Below are 16085 nucleotides of genomic sequence, written 5' to 3' on the forward strand. Positions count from 1 at the left end.
TAAGTATTAAGCAGGAGAAAAGTTGTGCAGACAAAGGCTCTGGAAGCTCAGAGGGAGATCATTCTGGATGGCCAAGGAAGACTAGGCATTTAGTATTTAGATTTGCTTTTATAGGAGAGGAAGAATTTCAATGGATAGAGATATGAATACAAAGTATTCCAACCAAAGGGATTGCATGCAGAAATTCCCAAGGGAGGGGAGAATGCTTCAGTGTGACTGCAGACCAGCCATCTAGTTATCATGGAGCATCTTAAACACTGGAAACTTGCACTTGAAACCATAGGCCTTGGGAATTGGTAAGGATTTGCATTAGGGGAAAAGTAAGTAGTGCTCAGGTGTATTGGTATTAGCTTGGAAATGGGTTCTTTCTGGCACTTTTGTCATGTCTTCAATAAAGATATAAAGGTCAAGCACCAGAAGAGGAAACCGAGGCTGGGGGAGAGAACAACCATGTCAGCCCCAAAAACACTTAATAGCAGCTTGGACTGGGACATACTACCCAACTGTGCTTCCTAATCCAGTGATCTGCACATGGCTCTAGCCAATCCTTGTTAAGCCATTAGGAGGTTAAGCTGGAAAAGGCAATATCTCTCTTTTACTAATGAAAACATTAAGAAGCACCCAGGTCAAGCCACATGAGTAAGTAGGACAGATGGGAAAACAACGTGCAATCCTGAGTCCTCAGGACATTTTATTTTCACATTCTCTTCCAGTGCAGTAGACCTTCCTCTTCTTGTGAGCTGGATAACCACCCTCCCTTGGCATTCTTCCCTTGTTGAGATCACTTTGAAAAACTGAAGAAATGTCAAAATTGGAGAAGAAAGACACAGGCAATACAAAGGTGATTTTTTGCCTCTGTCCCTCCCCTGACCTTTTATAAAAGACAATTCCAACTTACAGTTGTTCTGCAGGAGCTTGTCCAGGGAGTCACGCCACTGCAGGGCCTCATCCAGTGAGGGTCTAAATCAAGAATTCAGAAAAAAAAAAAAAAGGCAACAGCCATGAGAAAGGAATTAACCACATTCACTGACAATGTCTTGGACCTGCTTTTCTTAGAAATGATATACCCAATGACCCATCCTCAGGACAAGGGAGTTTGACTTATTTTCTTTCTGACAATCAGGTTTGGTGGGCTGGGTTGGTTTTCACACATCAATATTGTGTATTTTCTTTTTTTTTAAGATTTTATTTATTTATTTGAGAGAGAGAGCAAGAGAGCGAGAGCATGAGTGGAGGGGAAAGGCAGAGGGAGAGGGAGAAGCAGGCTCCCTGCTCAGCAGGGAGCCTAATGAGGGGCTCGATCCCAGGACCCTGGGATCGTGCACTGAGCCAAAGGCAGACACCTAACCAAACTGAGCCACCCAGGCGCCTCAATATTGTGTATTTTCATCTCCTCTTGAACAATCTGTTTGGGTCTCTTTTTAGAAGTAAAGTCTATTTGTCATGAAGCTGTGTCTTGACATTCTTGTATATCTCACGACAGTATCTCCAGTTGTGATCTTTTTTCCCAAACGTCACTAAGTGAAATCCAGTTGCCCCGTTATAGGGATTGAACTCATGTTCTCTGCCTCTCCAGTGCTTCCCGTTAGCTGCCCAATTTAATCAGCAAAGGGCATTTGATCCCACATCCTATCGCCATCATTAAGGCTGGTGGAAGACGGAATGTGGGATGCTGCCTCATGGTGGAAATGTGATCATGGTACATCTACATTTTTAAAAATCTGGGTGCATTTTCCCTGCCCAGTTAGGATAGGATACTGATTTTTAAAAGGTTTTCTCTTTCTGAGAAGAAAAGTGGTTATACATCATGAATGAGAATGTTGTACATAAATGCTCTAGATGCTGACTCAAAAGGAGAAGGTAATAGCCAACACATAATTCCCCTTAGGCTGTCTTTATTTTAACATTTATATATGCATAAACCCTGCTGTTATCTTGTTAAAACCACCAATTCTTCTCTCACAGCAGGATTGTGTCAAGGCAGGCTGCTGTTGTCTGGGAAAAAATGGCTGACTGTGCTCTCCTGGGGCCCCCCTGCTCTAACTCTTGCATTGTGATGTGAGTTCTTCCTTGTCAAATCAAAAGAGACTAACAAGGCATGTATTAGAATATTAAGGCCGGGGTGCCTGGGTGGCTCAGTCGTTAAGCGTCTGCCTTCGGCTCAGGTCATGATCCCGGGATCCTGGGATCAAGCCCCACATTGGGCTCCCTTCTCCGCGGGAAGCCTGCTTCTCCTTCTCCCACTCCCCCTGCTTGTGTTCCCTCTCTCACTGTCTCTCTCTGTCAAATAAATAAATAAAATCTTAAAAAAAAAATAAAAGAATATTAAGGCCAATGAAGGTGTTTTTCCTAAATTGGAACTTCCTTAGCTCTTCACTTTTTTTTTTATCTTCTCTTCAGACAGTCCAGGAACGTTCCTGCTTCTCTGTGTGTGTGTGTGTGTGTGTGTGTGTGTGTGTTTTAAATAATATCTTGGGGTTTTAAGCATTCAGATTAGCAGCTGAGGTTGATAAGACAATTGCTAATTCCACTTTTCACTGTGCTGTCTTTTATTTTATGTAAGGAGTCCAAGATGGCAGTAGATATTTTTTGGCTTAAGTGCTGTGCATACTGCCTTCACTTCCATGTTCTTCATTGCAGAATATGTACAGATTTGGAGTCTTAATTATTTGGCTTTCCATAAAGCTTTATGTTTTTACTGTTTGAAGACTAAACATGGTGAAAAAATCTCACATAGTTTCTGTTTTCCTGGCTAGAAACACAGGTGTCATTGATCAAGTGCTCCACACCAATTCCTTGGAAATTTATTTTTAATAAGTGAACAACCTTTGCTCCCCCCATTTTCTTCTGGTTAGTCTAAAGGAGCACAGGAAAGAGAAATGACATGAGGAAGGGATTGCAAGTATGTCCCTATATTTTTCTGCCTCATTTTATTTCTAACCAGAAAAGGACTTGTTTTCTAGAGGTCGTAACTCCTTTTGGCTCTTCTTTATTACCTCATACTGAGAACTCTTCCCATGTATATATTATTTCATATCTACATTTTTAGCACTCAGGGCTTACACATCGTAATTTCTTCACTACAGCAGGTTCAATGTTCTGCATATAATAGACACGCACCAAGGCTCTATCAATTGTTGACAGAAACAGCAAGACATTAAATAATTGGACAGAAGAAACAGAGCAAGGGGAAGGCCTGGCTCACTCACTGAATCTCTTTCTGATTTTATAAATATTCTCATAAAATGAAATCACCTTCTTTCCCCCTCTTTTCTTCTGGTTAGTATAGAGGAGCACAGGAAGAAGAAATGACATAAGCAGGTGCACCCAACTTAAGCATTCTACCAGACCCGATTTTTCCCAAATGGTCTTGTTAGAACCAGACTAATGATCAATAGCAGCAGTACATCACAGCCAAGATTAAATTCCTGAAAAGGACATGTGCAGAGCCCGCCTGGGGGTTAAATTAGTCCAAATTGATTCAAGGACACAGTTGAGCAGGACGCATGCCCCACAGCATAAAGCCCAGTGTTCTGATTACCAGCCGAGGAGGTAGCAGAGGTTCATCCTGTCCTGATTCTCAGAATTTGCCAGCCTTCATTAAGTCTGACTTCTTTGGAAACAAGATAGATGCAGATCTAAATGGCCAATAAGTGCCCTGGTTTGCAAGGTCATCGCTGACCACAGAGAGTGGGCACGGAGACTCTGTGTGTGGGTGTGGGGGGAGGGGGAGGAAGCCAGTTCACATGAAAGGCAAAATAAACATTTATAGAGATGATTAACTGTGTGTTTTACAATGCCCAGTGTAAATGCCAACTGGTCCAGGAAGTGACCATCTCGACTGGAAGTGTTCTCTCTCTTTACTAAACTCTTACCTATGTACTTGTCGAATCTCTTACGTGGCAACAATGCGCTCACTGCCTAATGGTAGAGTTTGTTGGTCATGGAGAATTTCTCTCGTTCCACCTGTCCGATGGCGCACCCCCTGCAACATTAATCTGTACTGCAATAAGCATGCGTCAAATGCAAACACTCATGATGATTCTGTGTGCCCATAGTTAGTCTGGTTGATGAAAGCCATAAATGACCCGAAACTTCCATTTCGAATATGTTGGCCCCACAAACCATTACTCCAACTGTTGGCAACTCTGACACTTCCTAAGCTGTAACCATGAGAAAGTATTTTAACCTCTCGAAACACCAGTGGTTTCCTATCCTTGTTTTTGTTTGTTTTTTGTTTTTGTTTTTTTGTTTTAAATCCACACAGTCCCTGGCACACGTTTAAACACTTCTGGTAATGTTCTCACATGCTCTTCTTCTTGACAAGGAAAATGAGATCCCAGTTATTTATTGGCACTTAGGTGCCCGCTCTGCTCTCCCTTCCTTCCCCACAGGGCAATATGGTCATGACTCCGCTCAAGTCCATTCATGGACATTTGTTAAGCCCTTACCCCATGGCCAACAGTGACCTGGGCGCCGAGGATGGGGATGCAGATAAAAAAACCTGGCACTTTTCGTTGTCTCTGTGTGGGCCAAACATTGTACATACAACTGTAATCCCGGCAGTCAGGCTCACTCAGCTGTTCACCCGGTGAGAGTATGGGTGTGGGAACGCTTGGTAACTGTTCTCCCCTGTGTATGGCTGGGTCCTGCTTATGTGTGGAGGTCATTCTGGAGTTAAAAAGTTAAAACACCACCAACAAAATGTGGTTAAAAATTAGTGGCATAGCAGGGGGCAAAGGAACATCTGGGATATAAAATAAACTATAAGAACTAAACTATATAAACTAAACTGTCTATATCAGCTCCTGAGCATTTCCCAATGGATTCTATGACAAGCCATGGTAACAGTTTTTGCAAACTAAATTTATGTGGTGTGCTGATTTGTTTATTACTCATTATGAGGACCTAGAGCACAGCCTTGGGGAATGCTCACACATGGAGACGGTAGGCAAAAGTGGGAATCCTGAGAGAGAGAGGAGAAGGCAGGGTTAGAAGTGAAGGAAGAGAGTTTTCAGGAGGCCAACCGTTGAGCAGACGAACTCTGGCAACGGGTCAAAGTGAGGCTTTAGAGAGGGTCGTATGGGTAGTAGGTCTAAACTGGATAAGCAAGAGTGAAGAGAAGATCCTGGAAGCAGCAGCTTTCGTGAAAGAAGATTCAAAACCAAGCAAGCATCACTGAGAGTCACTCAGAATAGAATTGAGCAGACGTTGAGGAAGCGGGGCCCATCTCCAAACTGACTCTTGCCAGTCACACCTGGACCACTTCCTGGAGCAATCCTTCTGCTCCGGACTGAGATAGAGATAATGTAATACCTGTCAGCTGAGCAGCCAACCGTGCATTAGATAGTTAGAAGTCTGCCTGCATCAATCACAATTCTTCCAAAGCAAGTTACATAACCTTGTGGGTTTTGCCTTTATAAGCCTGCACTTCACGCTGGCTATTGGGGGCCCATTTTTTATTTTGGTCGACTCTGTGTCTCCTAGATTGCCATCCCTAAGACCCCAAATAGATGCTTTGGTTGTTTTACAGTCTCTTCTTGATTGACACGTTCTGTGTCTAGAACTCCCTGATGAAAACAAGAGAAAGGGAGAGGAGTAGGAGGGCGGGGCCGAGAGAGTTTTTTTCAGAGTGGAACATGGGCCCAGAGGGAGAAGAGCAATTAAGAATACTAAGATGGTAACAGACCCTGGCTATGGGTGGTAGGGATACGAGCAACTCTTTTCTGTTTTTTTTGTTTTTTTTTTTGACTTCTGTTTTTCTAATGAGAAAAATAAAACCATTTAAAAAATAGAAAATGCTTTTTTTGAGAGGGGGACTGGAGGGGTGGAGGGAGAGGGAGGGAGAGAATCTTAGGCAGGTTCCATGCCCAGCACGGAGCCTGACACAGAGCCTGACATGGGGCTTGATCTCACGACCCTGAGATCATGGCCCGAGCCGAAAATAAGAGTCGGCGACTTAACCGACTGAGCCACCCAGGCGCCTCAGAAAATGATTTTTAAAAAAGGGATTGCTTTTTTTAAAGGATGAGAGGGTTAAAAATAACTTCAGTCTGGAGAAGGTTTATTTTCTTCTCTGAGAGAAGAACATGGGTACAAAAATACAGAGAAATTTTAAGTGGGGAGAAGACAGATTGATTGAGCTCATGCAGAACACAGTCTTTTCCTGTTAGTTAAAAGGCATGGACATTTACTAAACCCGAGGAGGTGGAACGGGTTTAGGGGCTTGGAAGAGGGTGGGAAAGGTTTGTAGTGGTCACTGACAAATGCAGTAGAGACACACGTTCTCTACGGATATGAAGGATTTTTTTTTTTCCCGAAACAATTCAAACTAACTCCTGGAAGAAGAAAGGAGATAGAAGACAAGAGAAGAAAATCATCCAATAAATATCAACCTCAGCTTTCCTTCCAAACTGCTTCTGTCCGAATCCCTTTAAGCCAAATCGCTCAAGTGTCTGTGTGGAACATTAAAGCAGAGAATCAAAGCAGGAAATGTAGTACCCTATTTTTTAAAGTGAATTCCTACAGATCCATGACCACCACATTGTTTACTTCAAAATAGATTTTTTTGATCTGTTGCTGCTATGAAATGTGGTTCTTCTTCCCCACCAATGCCTGTTGCCTGCCGCTCCCTGCTGAATTAGCTTCTTCTTTCTAAATGCACCAAACTCAATTATGTCTCACTTCCAGTTGGGGATCACTTTGAAGTCATAAGAGGAGAATGGAACTACCCACTTAGGTTGATGGAAAAAGATTTAAAAAGAAGAACCCGTCTTTTTATCTCCCAACCAATCCAGCTATATTAAGCTGAAGGTCATTTGGACCAAGGGAAGATTGGCCAGTTTATACAGATGTCAAATTTAAAAAGAAATGGAGGTTAAAAGGGATTCCTGTGTTTTTACTGCCCTTCTGTCATCTCCTCAAAGCTTTCAGATAGCAGAGCGAAGGAATTCCAGTACATTTGGCTTTTCTTCTTCCCACTCTCCTTTCTTGATTTTCATGCCCATGAAAATGTTTGAAGGGGAAGATGGAGGGTGTCTGCGGGGGGGGGGGGGGGGAAGGGACGGGCCCCGTAGCGGGGGGAACAGGGGGAAGCCGTGTGCGAGCTGGGGGGGGTGTTACCAAGTCACAGCAGAGTCTGTGCAAACGGGGAGGTGCACTCCCTGCCGGAACAGCTTGACTCGGTAGAATTATAGTTTCGCTCCATGCCTAAATTGATGGAAATACATGTGCGAAGGTAGGGGAGAAGGGAGAGAGAACTACAGAAGTCCAATCAGGAATACTAATTACGGATTGGCGTTAAAAATGCTTCATATGCATTAAATAGAGTTGGCCGGGCAAGAATTCATTCCTCTGTCAAGGAACAGTCTTCTGTTCCTCTGGTGGACCCTGAAGGAATCACATTTTGGAGAAGAAGCTATTAGGCTTAAATTGTCTGCCTTGGTCTTACCATCTTCCTGAGGGAAATGTTTCCATTTCTATCCTCCTGCTGAGGAAGCAGCCTTGGCTCCTTCCTTAGCAGGTGAGCATCCACTGATCTTAAGTAACGGGGTCAGGAGCGGGTTACCTTACCCCTAGGCAGCAGGTGAATAGGTATTTTTTGTCATACTTCTGTGTGGTAAATAATTGAGGAGGAGCCTGGTGCCATTTTATGAGGTATGGTCTGTCTCTCAGACAAGGTCCCAAGGCAGGGCCTTCTCTTTATTTTTTAAGTAACCTGACGGTATCCCATATTATGCTCCAGACATAGGAGAGAAAAAAAATGCTCATTTACAAACCAAGTCTCTGAGGGGTCTTATGATCTTCAATGAGTAATTGAGAGTGGAGAGCTCTCCAGATGAGGGATGGTGCTATACACTTCAGAAATAGCCATCCTCTGGAGGAAAAACAGTGGAATCCATACTCATGACTCACTTCTGGGTCTTGGCTGGCTTCTCCGGCTTCTCATTGTATGGAATGACAAAGTCGACTGCTGAGTCTGGCTTCTGGAGGAGAATTCCCAACTTGATCTTAATCTCCTTGGCCCTGAAAGAAAAGATGTAAGGCGGGATGGGAACACCATATGCGCATACAGATCTGAAACACAGACTTCTTTCTGTGTCAAAGAAACAAAAATGAACAAAACTCCATTTTTACTGTTGGGGCAGGAAGAATACTAATGTAGAAATGGGGACCCATGAGTTCTAATAATGAACATTTATCAAGCTCTTCTTATGTCCCTGGTTAATATGCATTATCTCATTCATCTTTTTTTTTTTTTTAAAGATTTTATTTATTTGCGAGAGAGAGAATGAGAGACAGAGAGCATGAGAGGGAGGAGGGTCAGAGGGAGAAGCAGACTCCCTGCCGAGCAGGGAGCCCGATGCGGGACTCGATCCCGGGACTCCAGGATCATGACCTGAGCCGAAGGCAGTCGCTTAACCAACTGAGCCACCCAGGCGCCCCTGTCTCATTTCATCTTAATTACTGTTTTGCATGTATTCTTTCACTTTATATATGACAGATACAGTAGTACTATTCCCACTTTACAGATGAAGACCCTGAAAGTCAGAGTGTTTAAATAACTTACTTAAGACAACCCAGCAAGTCTGTGGTGGAGGTGGGACTGGAGCCCACACCGTCTGACTCCAGAGTTCACAGGTGAGCTACTCACTGCGTTGCCTACCTGTCTTCTGTGAGCTTTGGTCCCAGATCTGCCTTTAATTAGATGTAGACTATTCAAAAAAAAAATCATTTTTTACCACTAGGCCTCAGTTCCCTCATCTATAAAGTGACAGAGTTAATCTAGATGTTTTCTTCAGCTATCTCTAGCTATAAAATTAAAGTATTGTGCCTGAAGATGTATTCCCTATAATGGAATAGATGGATTTGATTTTTTTTTTCCAACTGCTTACCCATTCTTCCTTAATGGCTACTGAGGTATTTCCTATGCAGTAAGCCATCAGGAGATGAGTATTCATTGCCAACGGACCGACGATAGCAGCATTATATCACTGCTTTCTACCCTCAACATTTTAGTGAGTAGATGTCATCAGAATTCTGCACCTTCCTCTACCAAAGGATGCAACTGTTTTCATACCTCATTTCAAAACTAACCGTCTAAGTTATCCATTACTTCATGGCGAGTCTGAACTCAAAAGAACACCAGGCAAATCTTAAGCATTAATCCATAAGGCAAGGCATTGTATATGGAGAGACCCAAAAAGCTGCTTTTTCACTATTTCCTCAGTACTTTACAGAAGCTCTTCAGATAGGATTTATCATATTGCACCATGGTGGTTGATTCACGTCTGTTTTCCAAGCTGGGTATGAGGGCGCTGTGAAGGTGGGCATCGAGTCCTAAATACCTTTACATCCTGTGGCAGCACAACCCATGGTGACACTGTCAACACTCACAAACATTCCCCAGAGTCAACTAAAAATACCTTGAATTTGTTCCTCACACATCTTCTAACATTTATCTCCCAGTCCATGCTAATGTGAACCAAAATCTTCAAGAGTTATGATGGGATTCATCTTGTGGCCAGATAGGGCTTTGCTGTTATAAATAGACTTTCCCCATCCATTCACATGGAAACAGTGATGAGACAATTTAAGTAAATAAAATGTGTGAGATTAACAATCATGGATATCAGAGAGGAAAAGTTAAGGAAATGGACTGTATAGCTTACCCAAAAAACCTATAAATATTGAGTTGTATCATAGTTTCTTTTAGTATCATAAATATAATTTTAAAACTATGATCTAGATTGTCACTTCTACAATGTCTTTTCCTTTCCATTTCTTTCTGTGCCCATTCTTTCCCTAGGACCCTCTCTCTGGTTGAAGCCAGGTTGGACCCCACACCCCAGCAGATCAAGCTCACCCAAGTACGGCACTTTGCTTGAAACTGGGCAAGTTCCGCGGGGGAGCTTATATAACACATGAGAATAAGAACAAGTGTCATTTTGATTCCAAGCTCGGCAGGTTGCTTAAATTAACTAATGTTTGGATTTTTTGCCTAGAAAACGGGACTGATAAAATAGTACATCCTCTTTTTCGTGATGATTAAATATGCTAATGCATATGAATCACTTAGCAGAGCATTTGGCATATAATACTGCTTCTTCAAAGTTAGTTCTAAGTGCATAATCATTTTTCCAACTGAGCTCAACCCGTGTTCCCTAGCTTCAAGTACCAAATTAAAACATCCAAAAAGATTCCCATAGGTTACTAAGAATTACTACACCCACCACCTGCCATATTCTAGCTCTGGAGACAAGAATCACCAATTTCATATTTATCTGGAATAGAAGGAAAACATTACGAGAGTAGGGAAAAGGGGGGTTGGGGGAATGCATGCAATATTTGTGGCTACCGTCTGCTGGCTAGCATCCAGGAGGATGGCCAGAAACACCAGGTCCATCTCTGCAGTCAGGTCATAATATCCCACCCAGCTCTTGAAGACCTTCATCCATAACACTCTCCTCCTGGCCCTGGGTGCCCCTCACTCGCTGCCCTTAAGGTTAGTGCTGCATGCAGCAACTGTTTTCAGCCTCAACCTTGACTCAGTAGTTCACTCACCAATGTTTAGGTAAGGATTATCTATGGAATGTGTCTCAGATGCTTGGTTTTTTGTTTGGTTGGTTCTTTAAGTTTTTGGTGGTTTTTTTTTTTTTTTCCTTTCAACTTCTGTTTTTTTTTTTTTTTTTTTCTCCTTGTATCTTTAGCTCCATTTGAGCTATTTGCTTTTGTAAAAGGCAGAGAGATATTTGTATGATTGCCTGGTGAAAGAATAGGGTGGACATGAAGGGGTAATTAGAATGAAGGAGTGGAGTGTTTTTAAATTTCATTTATCTGTGACTCCTTGATCGTGCTTCCTGTGTCAGCAGCAGGCAGTAAACAGACAAACACAACGCTTGGTCCTTGCCTTCAAGGTACTGATAACCCACTGGGGCCTCAAACTTGTAAGCGATCACAAGCAGCTGTTCAAGGGGAGGATGTCTGGAGAGCGCAGAGCTCTGGCCCACAAGGGCAAGTCAGGGGGGCTTCTCACAGGAGGTACAGCAGGGGCCGGGTGGACAAGAAAAGGACAGACCTTCCAGGCAAAAAGAGGGGAATGTGCCTATTGTTCAAAAGGATGCGGAAGTGGCTCTGTATTGCTTGAGTGTAAAGTGTGATCAGGGAGAGCAGAAAGCTGTGTTCGATGATGTGGGCTCATTTTGCCTACCTTCCTGATGAATGGAAGGATGACAGAGGAGCCTCCATACAGCACTCAGCCTAGGGCAATTTTGGTAGGAAAACAACAACAAAAAAGGGGTAAAATGATTGAAAAGTGCCTTCAAAGACGGTGTCTGTGTAAACAGGTGGCATCCTTTCTTACAAACTCAGTATGTTTCAAGTTTTTCTTTTGTTAACTCTTTCAGGATGTATCTTCCCATGAAAACACTGTATCAATGGTGGTTAAATTGTTAAGACATCGGGGCGCCTGGGTGGCTCAGTCGTTAAGTGTCTGCCTTCGGCTCAGGTCATGGTCCCAGGGACCTGGGATCAAGTCCCACATCGGGGTCCCTGCTCGGCAGGAAGCCTGCTTCTCCCTCTCCCACTCCCCCTGCTTGTGTTCCTGCTCTCGCTGTGTCTCTCTCTGTCAAATAAATAAATAAAATCTTAAAAAAAAAATTGTTAAGACATCCCACAAAAGCTTTTTAAAACCAGAATGAACCAGAACCCACTAAGGTTTCATCAGTATCACTGCTTAAATAAGTTTTTCGTGGGATGACCTAGAAATCAATGGCCATTTATAACATTGCCTATAGAAAATTATATTCCATTTCCTCAGGGTAGACAAACATACCAGTATATCAGATTACTCTTTTTCTCATACTTGCCCTGGGGATATAAAGGAGAAAGGAAATTCAGGGCTTTGTTAAAACTTCCTTCAATGGCTTCAACTCTTGGCTTTGTATATGTTCAAATATCAGACATTAAAGAGAGTCTATAAGGCAGAAGTCCATTTGGTTTAATTAGGAGTTTACAGGAATACAGAGAATGAATAATATGATCGCATCTCTTCTTCTAAAACACTAAAAGTTTACAGGCTGAAGAGTTGTCAGATACTAGAGTTGAAACCACTTGAAACCTTTTATTCTTTTTGCAAGGATAAACAGTGTTACGACATTTGTTTTTCTCCTCAGGAGTTCCCGGAACAAGGGGGAAACATCTCCCCTTGCCTTCTCCTCCCCACCCCTCCCTACACACACACACACACACACACGGGAACAAAATAAATCAAGTGGAAAAATCAAACAAAATGAAAGCTCAAACCTATCATTTTATTTTCCCCCTTAAAAATCAACTTGGATGTATCTGACATGAATTTAATGTCAAAACAACCCCGTCCAGAGAAGAAAACTTTCTGACACGTTGATGATTTCAACTCCGTCTCGGGCTCTGTTTGACCATACACGAGGCATTTTTCCTGGCTACATTACATTAAGGCTGGTGAACAAGAAACAATTTGTATCTCCTCCCATCCCATCCCCATCTTGGCATCCTTTGGTTTACAAAGAAAACCTTGTTTTGAAATAACATCAATTGAAATGCCTGGGTGAAGTTTTAATTAAAGGCTCAGAGGAAGATAATTCCTTCTGTAGATGACTCACATTAGTGATTTCAAACTGGAAAGGGTTTGAGTAATTCTGGGGCTTGCGGTTTTAAATCTGTGCCTTCTGTGGGTATACTGGCCAGGAAATCAAATTTCAAAAGGCCCCGGGGCCACCTGGGTCCTTCCTTCTAATGGGTGAATCTGAATCCAAGTTATTACCTTAACGTGCACAAGTATGAGAAACAGTACAAGCAATCAATCAAAACAGAAATGTAGCTGAATTTTTAAAAATACAATTCTATTCAAGTAGAATATCGGATAGTCTGCTATATATAAAGTCCTGTGCTAGGTGCTTCAAGGGTTATAGAGATTGTTCCTTGCCTCGGAGACAGTTGGAACAGCAGAATATAGGACACGTACATGCAAACTATATGCTAGGTATTTTTCTAGTCATTGACCACAGTGGATGGGATATAACAATTGCAGGATATAGGTCCTAACCTCAAGGAGCTCACGTGTGTGCCGATGTGATAACAGACAGGCAGTGCAATGGGAGACACAGCTCTGAGAGCTGCCTCTATGATATTCACAGAGTCTTCTGTATTTTTCTTTCATGGTCCTTACCGATCTGCACATTTTTCTCTGTGTATTTATTTGGGTCTTGTCTCTCTCTCCCATTAGAGTGGCAGGTCTCCAACAATATCTGTTTTGTTCACAATTCCAGTCTCAGCACATAGCTCAGGGACTGGCACTTACGAGGTGCTCAAAAAAGATCTGCTATGTAAATCAACGAATCAAAAAAACGAGTGAGTGAATTGAATTTCTAGCTAAGTGTAAAACTACATTTTGGGTTAAGTGAAATACTGGGGTGTGGCACAGAAGAAGTCATTGAGAACTGGGCTGTTTTTAATTTGGTTCACTGGGTGGGAGAGGTAAAAATCCACTGAATGACTACAAGGACTCTAAAGAAACTGAATTTAATTGTTATCCATTAAAGAGGTGGAGAGGCAAGTGAGGCTCAAACTGAGCATGCTCATTCAGTTCCTCACGTCAGACCGGGCAATACTCTGATGAGAAGGGGCGGGGAGGGCAATGACAACCACTAACAGTCTGATCAGAAGCTATCGTGAGACCATAATTTATCAGGACTTTAACAGAAGTAGCCAAGAGGCGTAGACCAGTCCTGTGGTTGGAAGACTGTTGGTCATCACGGGCAGGTTTCATTCTAGACTCCAGACATATCTTGGGAACAGTCAAGAGGAGACAAGATAGAGGACCTTTGGGAAGTATAGAACCGGGATTTTATATTTCCAAAAGAGGTGTCGCAACCAGTTGCGTCTCAAGGACAATCCAGTTTAAAGTCAATTCAGCTTTAATCTGTGTCGCAGATGCCCCCTGCTGGTCATGGGAAAGTGTGCGCGTCAGCGGAGAATTAACCTAGAGAGTAGATCTGTGTGTTCCAGGCTGCTGCCTTCTGAAGAAATATCACAAGACAAAAAAGGACATGCCCTTTCTTGGATCCTAAAAGTGTAATAAATACCCAGAAAAGGTAAACAACAGTTTCTAAAACACTTGTTAGCAACCAGTCTCCACGGCTGGAGAGTACTGCATCCACCAGAGTCCCCTGATCTGAGACACAAAGGAAAAAATTAGCTCCTCTGAGTTCCTGTGGTCGTGTGAATCCTGTAGACAGAAGCCAAGCCGAGGCTGATAGAGAAAAGGGAGCCCAGAGGGTGTGTGTTCACCGGGCAGGACCCATCTGGAAAGATTCATTTGGTGGAAGACTGGAAAAGCCTTCTTGTTGGCGGCTCTTTTAGAGCTAGAGATGAATGGAGTTTGTTACTCATTGAGGGCTCATGAGAGGCAGGGGTTAGTGAGTGACCTTGAAAACCCTTAGCAGAATATAAAGAAATAGCAGTGGACAATCAGGTCAGTTCAGGAACTAAAATTCTCAACTCCCCAGGATCCTCGGAAAATGGCCTCTTAAAATCAAGATCAATTCTCAAGTGTAGGGAGAAAGCTGTGCTGGGTCATGATGGTAGAGAGAGAATGTTATCAGTTTGGCATCTACCTTTTTCCTGAATTAACCTACTTCAATATGAACTATAGACAATTCACTCATCACTTATGTTCAAGCTCCTACCTTGACTACCCCAGATTAACTTGTTATCTTCAGATCCCTCAAGGCAACCCACAGTAAAAACTACGGAGTTGACCAGGGCACTCATTTAAATAAACTGACTTTATTTCCTAGGGTCTTAGTAGAGATAGAAAAGACTGGCCTCAGTAGAGTTCTCCTTTTGCTCACTTATTTATTCAATAAATTATTAAATGCTTGTCATGTGCCATACTCTATTATAGGTTTTGAAATCCCCAGTGGAACAAAAAACCAAGATCCTCTCATGGAGTTTATATTTTAGTTGAATAAGACAAACACAAAACAAGGAACCAAAACAATGAAATGAAAAATGTCAGCTCATTGTAATCACTGCAGTGTGACCTTATGTATGTAGGAATTAGCTTCAGCCACATGCCCTAATAAGGAATTCACATTGCACTGGTGGTCAGCAAGCTTTTTAGAAAGATCATGCTCCAGAGGTGATTGCTGTAGGTGTCTCAGCTGTCCTTATTGATTGGGATCAACATCAGATGCTTTGCCAGTTAGCAGAATATGTTAGAAATGAGTTTTTACATGTAGGTTTGTTCATTAGATAATGGGCTCTCTCCAGTCACGATAATGATATTCAAGTCATGTGGACTGGTGGCTTGTTGTGGAAACCCCCACTTGTTTCATAGGAAGGTTATACAAAGGTAATTATCTCTTCATCCTTAGAGATGGAACCTGTAGCTTGATCCCTAAAATAGTCCTACATTCAAGCCTTGATTCTGAGATTCTTTGTTGCCTGATACCACCTGCAAGGGTATCAGAATCCTACCTCAGGATATTATTGTCTGACTGAATCTTTCCTACAAGTTGTGGTCAGAGCACAAAGAATGAGGACTTTACTGAGATTAGAGGACGAGTTGTATAAAATATTTTGCACCAGCTTTTGATACTTATTTGCCTAAATAAGTACAGGCCAATTGGGTTTCACTATATGTACGGTGGTCCTGCTTTCATAAGCCAGTACCAAAGTTGTGGAGAAAGAAGCAACCAGCATCTATACCTAGCCATTAACAGCTACATTTATCTGCCAAAAAGAACTGGATAGTTGTATATGAATAAATTGACTTAGGTTAGTTTTCAACAGCCACTTATAATCTGTGTGACCTTATACAAGTTATATAATATCTCTTGGCCTTGGTTCCATCATCTGTTAAAAAGAATAACGTTAGTGCCTTCGGCAAAAAAATTTCTGTGAGGAGTGCGTGAGATAAAGTATGTAAAAATTAGCACGTTGCCTGGAACATAAATGGCATGCAACATACGGTGGTGGTCATCAACATCATCACCACAATTACCATCATCACCACCACCATGACCATAATCATCATCATCACC

At 42.4% G+C, this 16085-nt stretch overlaps 1 protein-coding gene across 2 annotated transcripts in view; it reads right to left on the reverse strand.

Moving 5' to 3' along the window:
- RGS5 (regulator of G protein signaling 5) overlaps nt 1–16085 on the reverse strand; it is a 48459-nt gene that overhangs the window by 14828 nt on the left and 17546 nt on the right. For both annotated transcript variants that reach the window (XM_044916300.1, XM_021698395.2), the window contains exons 2-3: nt 7915–8025; nt 899–960 (exon numbers count right to left, since the gene is read on the reverse strand). In XM_044916300.1, the coding sequence (XP_044772235.1) occupies nt 899–960; nt 7915–8025 (173 nt within the window). The remainder of the gene's footprint in view (nt 1–898; nt 961–7914; nt 8026–16085) is intronic.

This window comes from Neomonachus schauinslandi, chromosome 6, assembly GCF_002201575.2.
Source record: "Neomonachus schauinslandi chromosome 6, ASM220157v2, whole genome shotgun sequence".
Taxonomy (NCBI): Eukaryota; Metazoa; Chordata; class Mammalia; order Carnivora; family Phocidae; genus Neomonachus; species Neomonachus schauinslandi.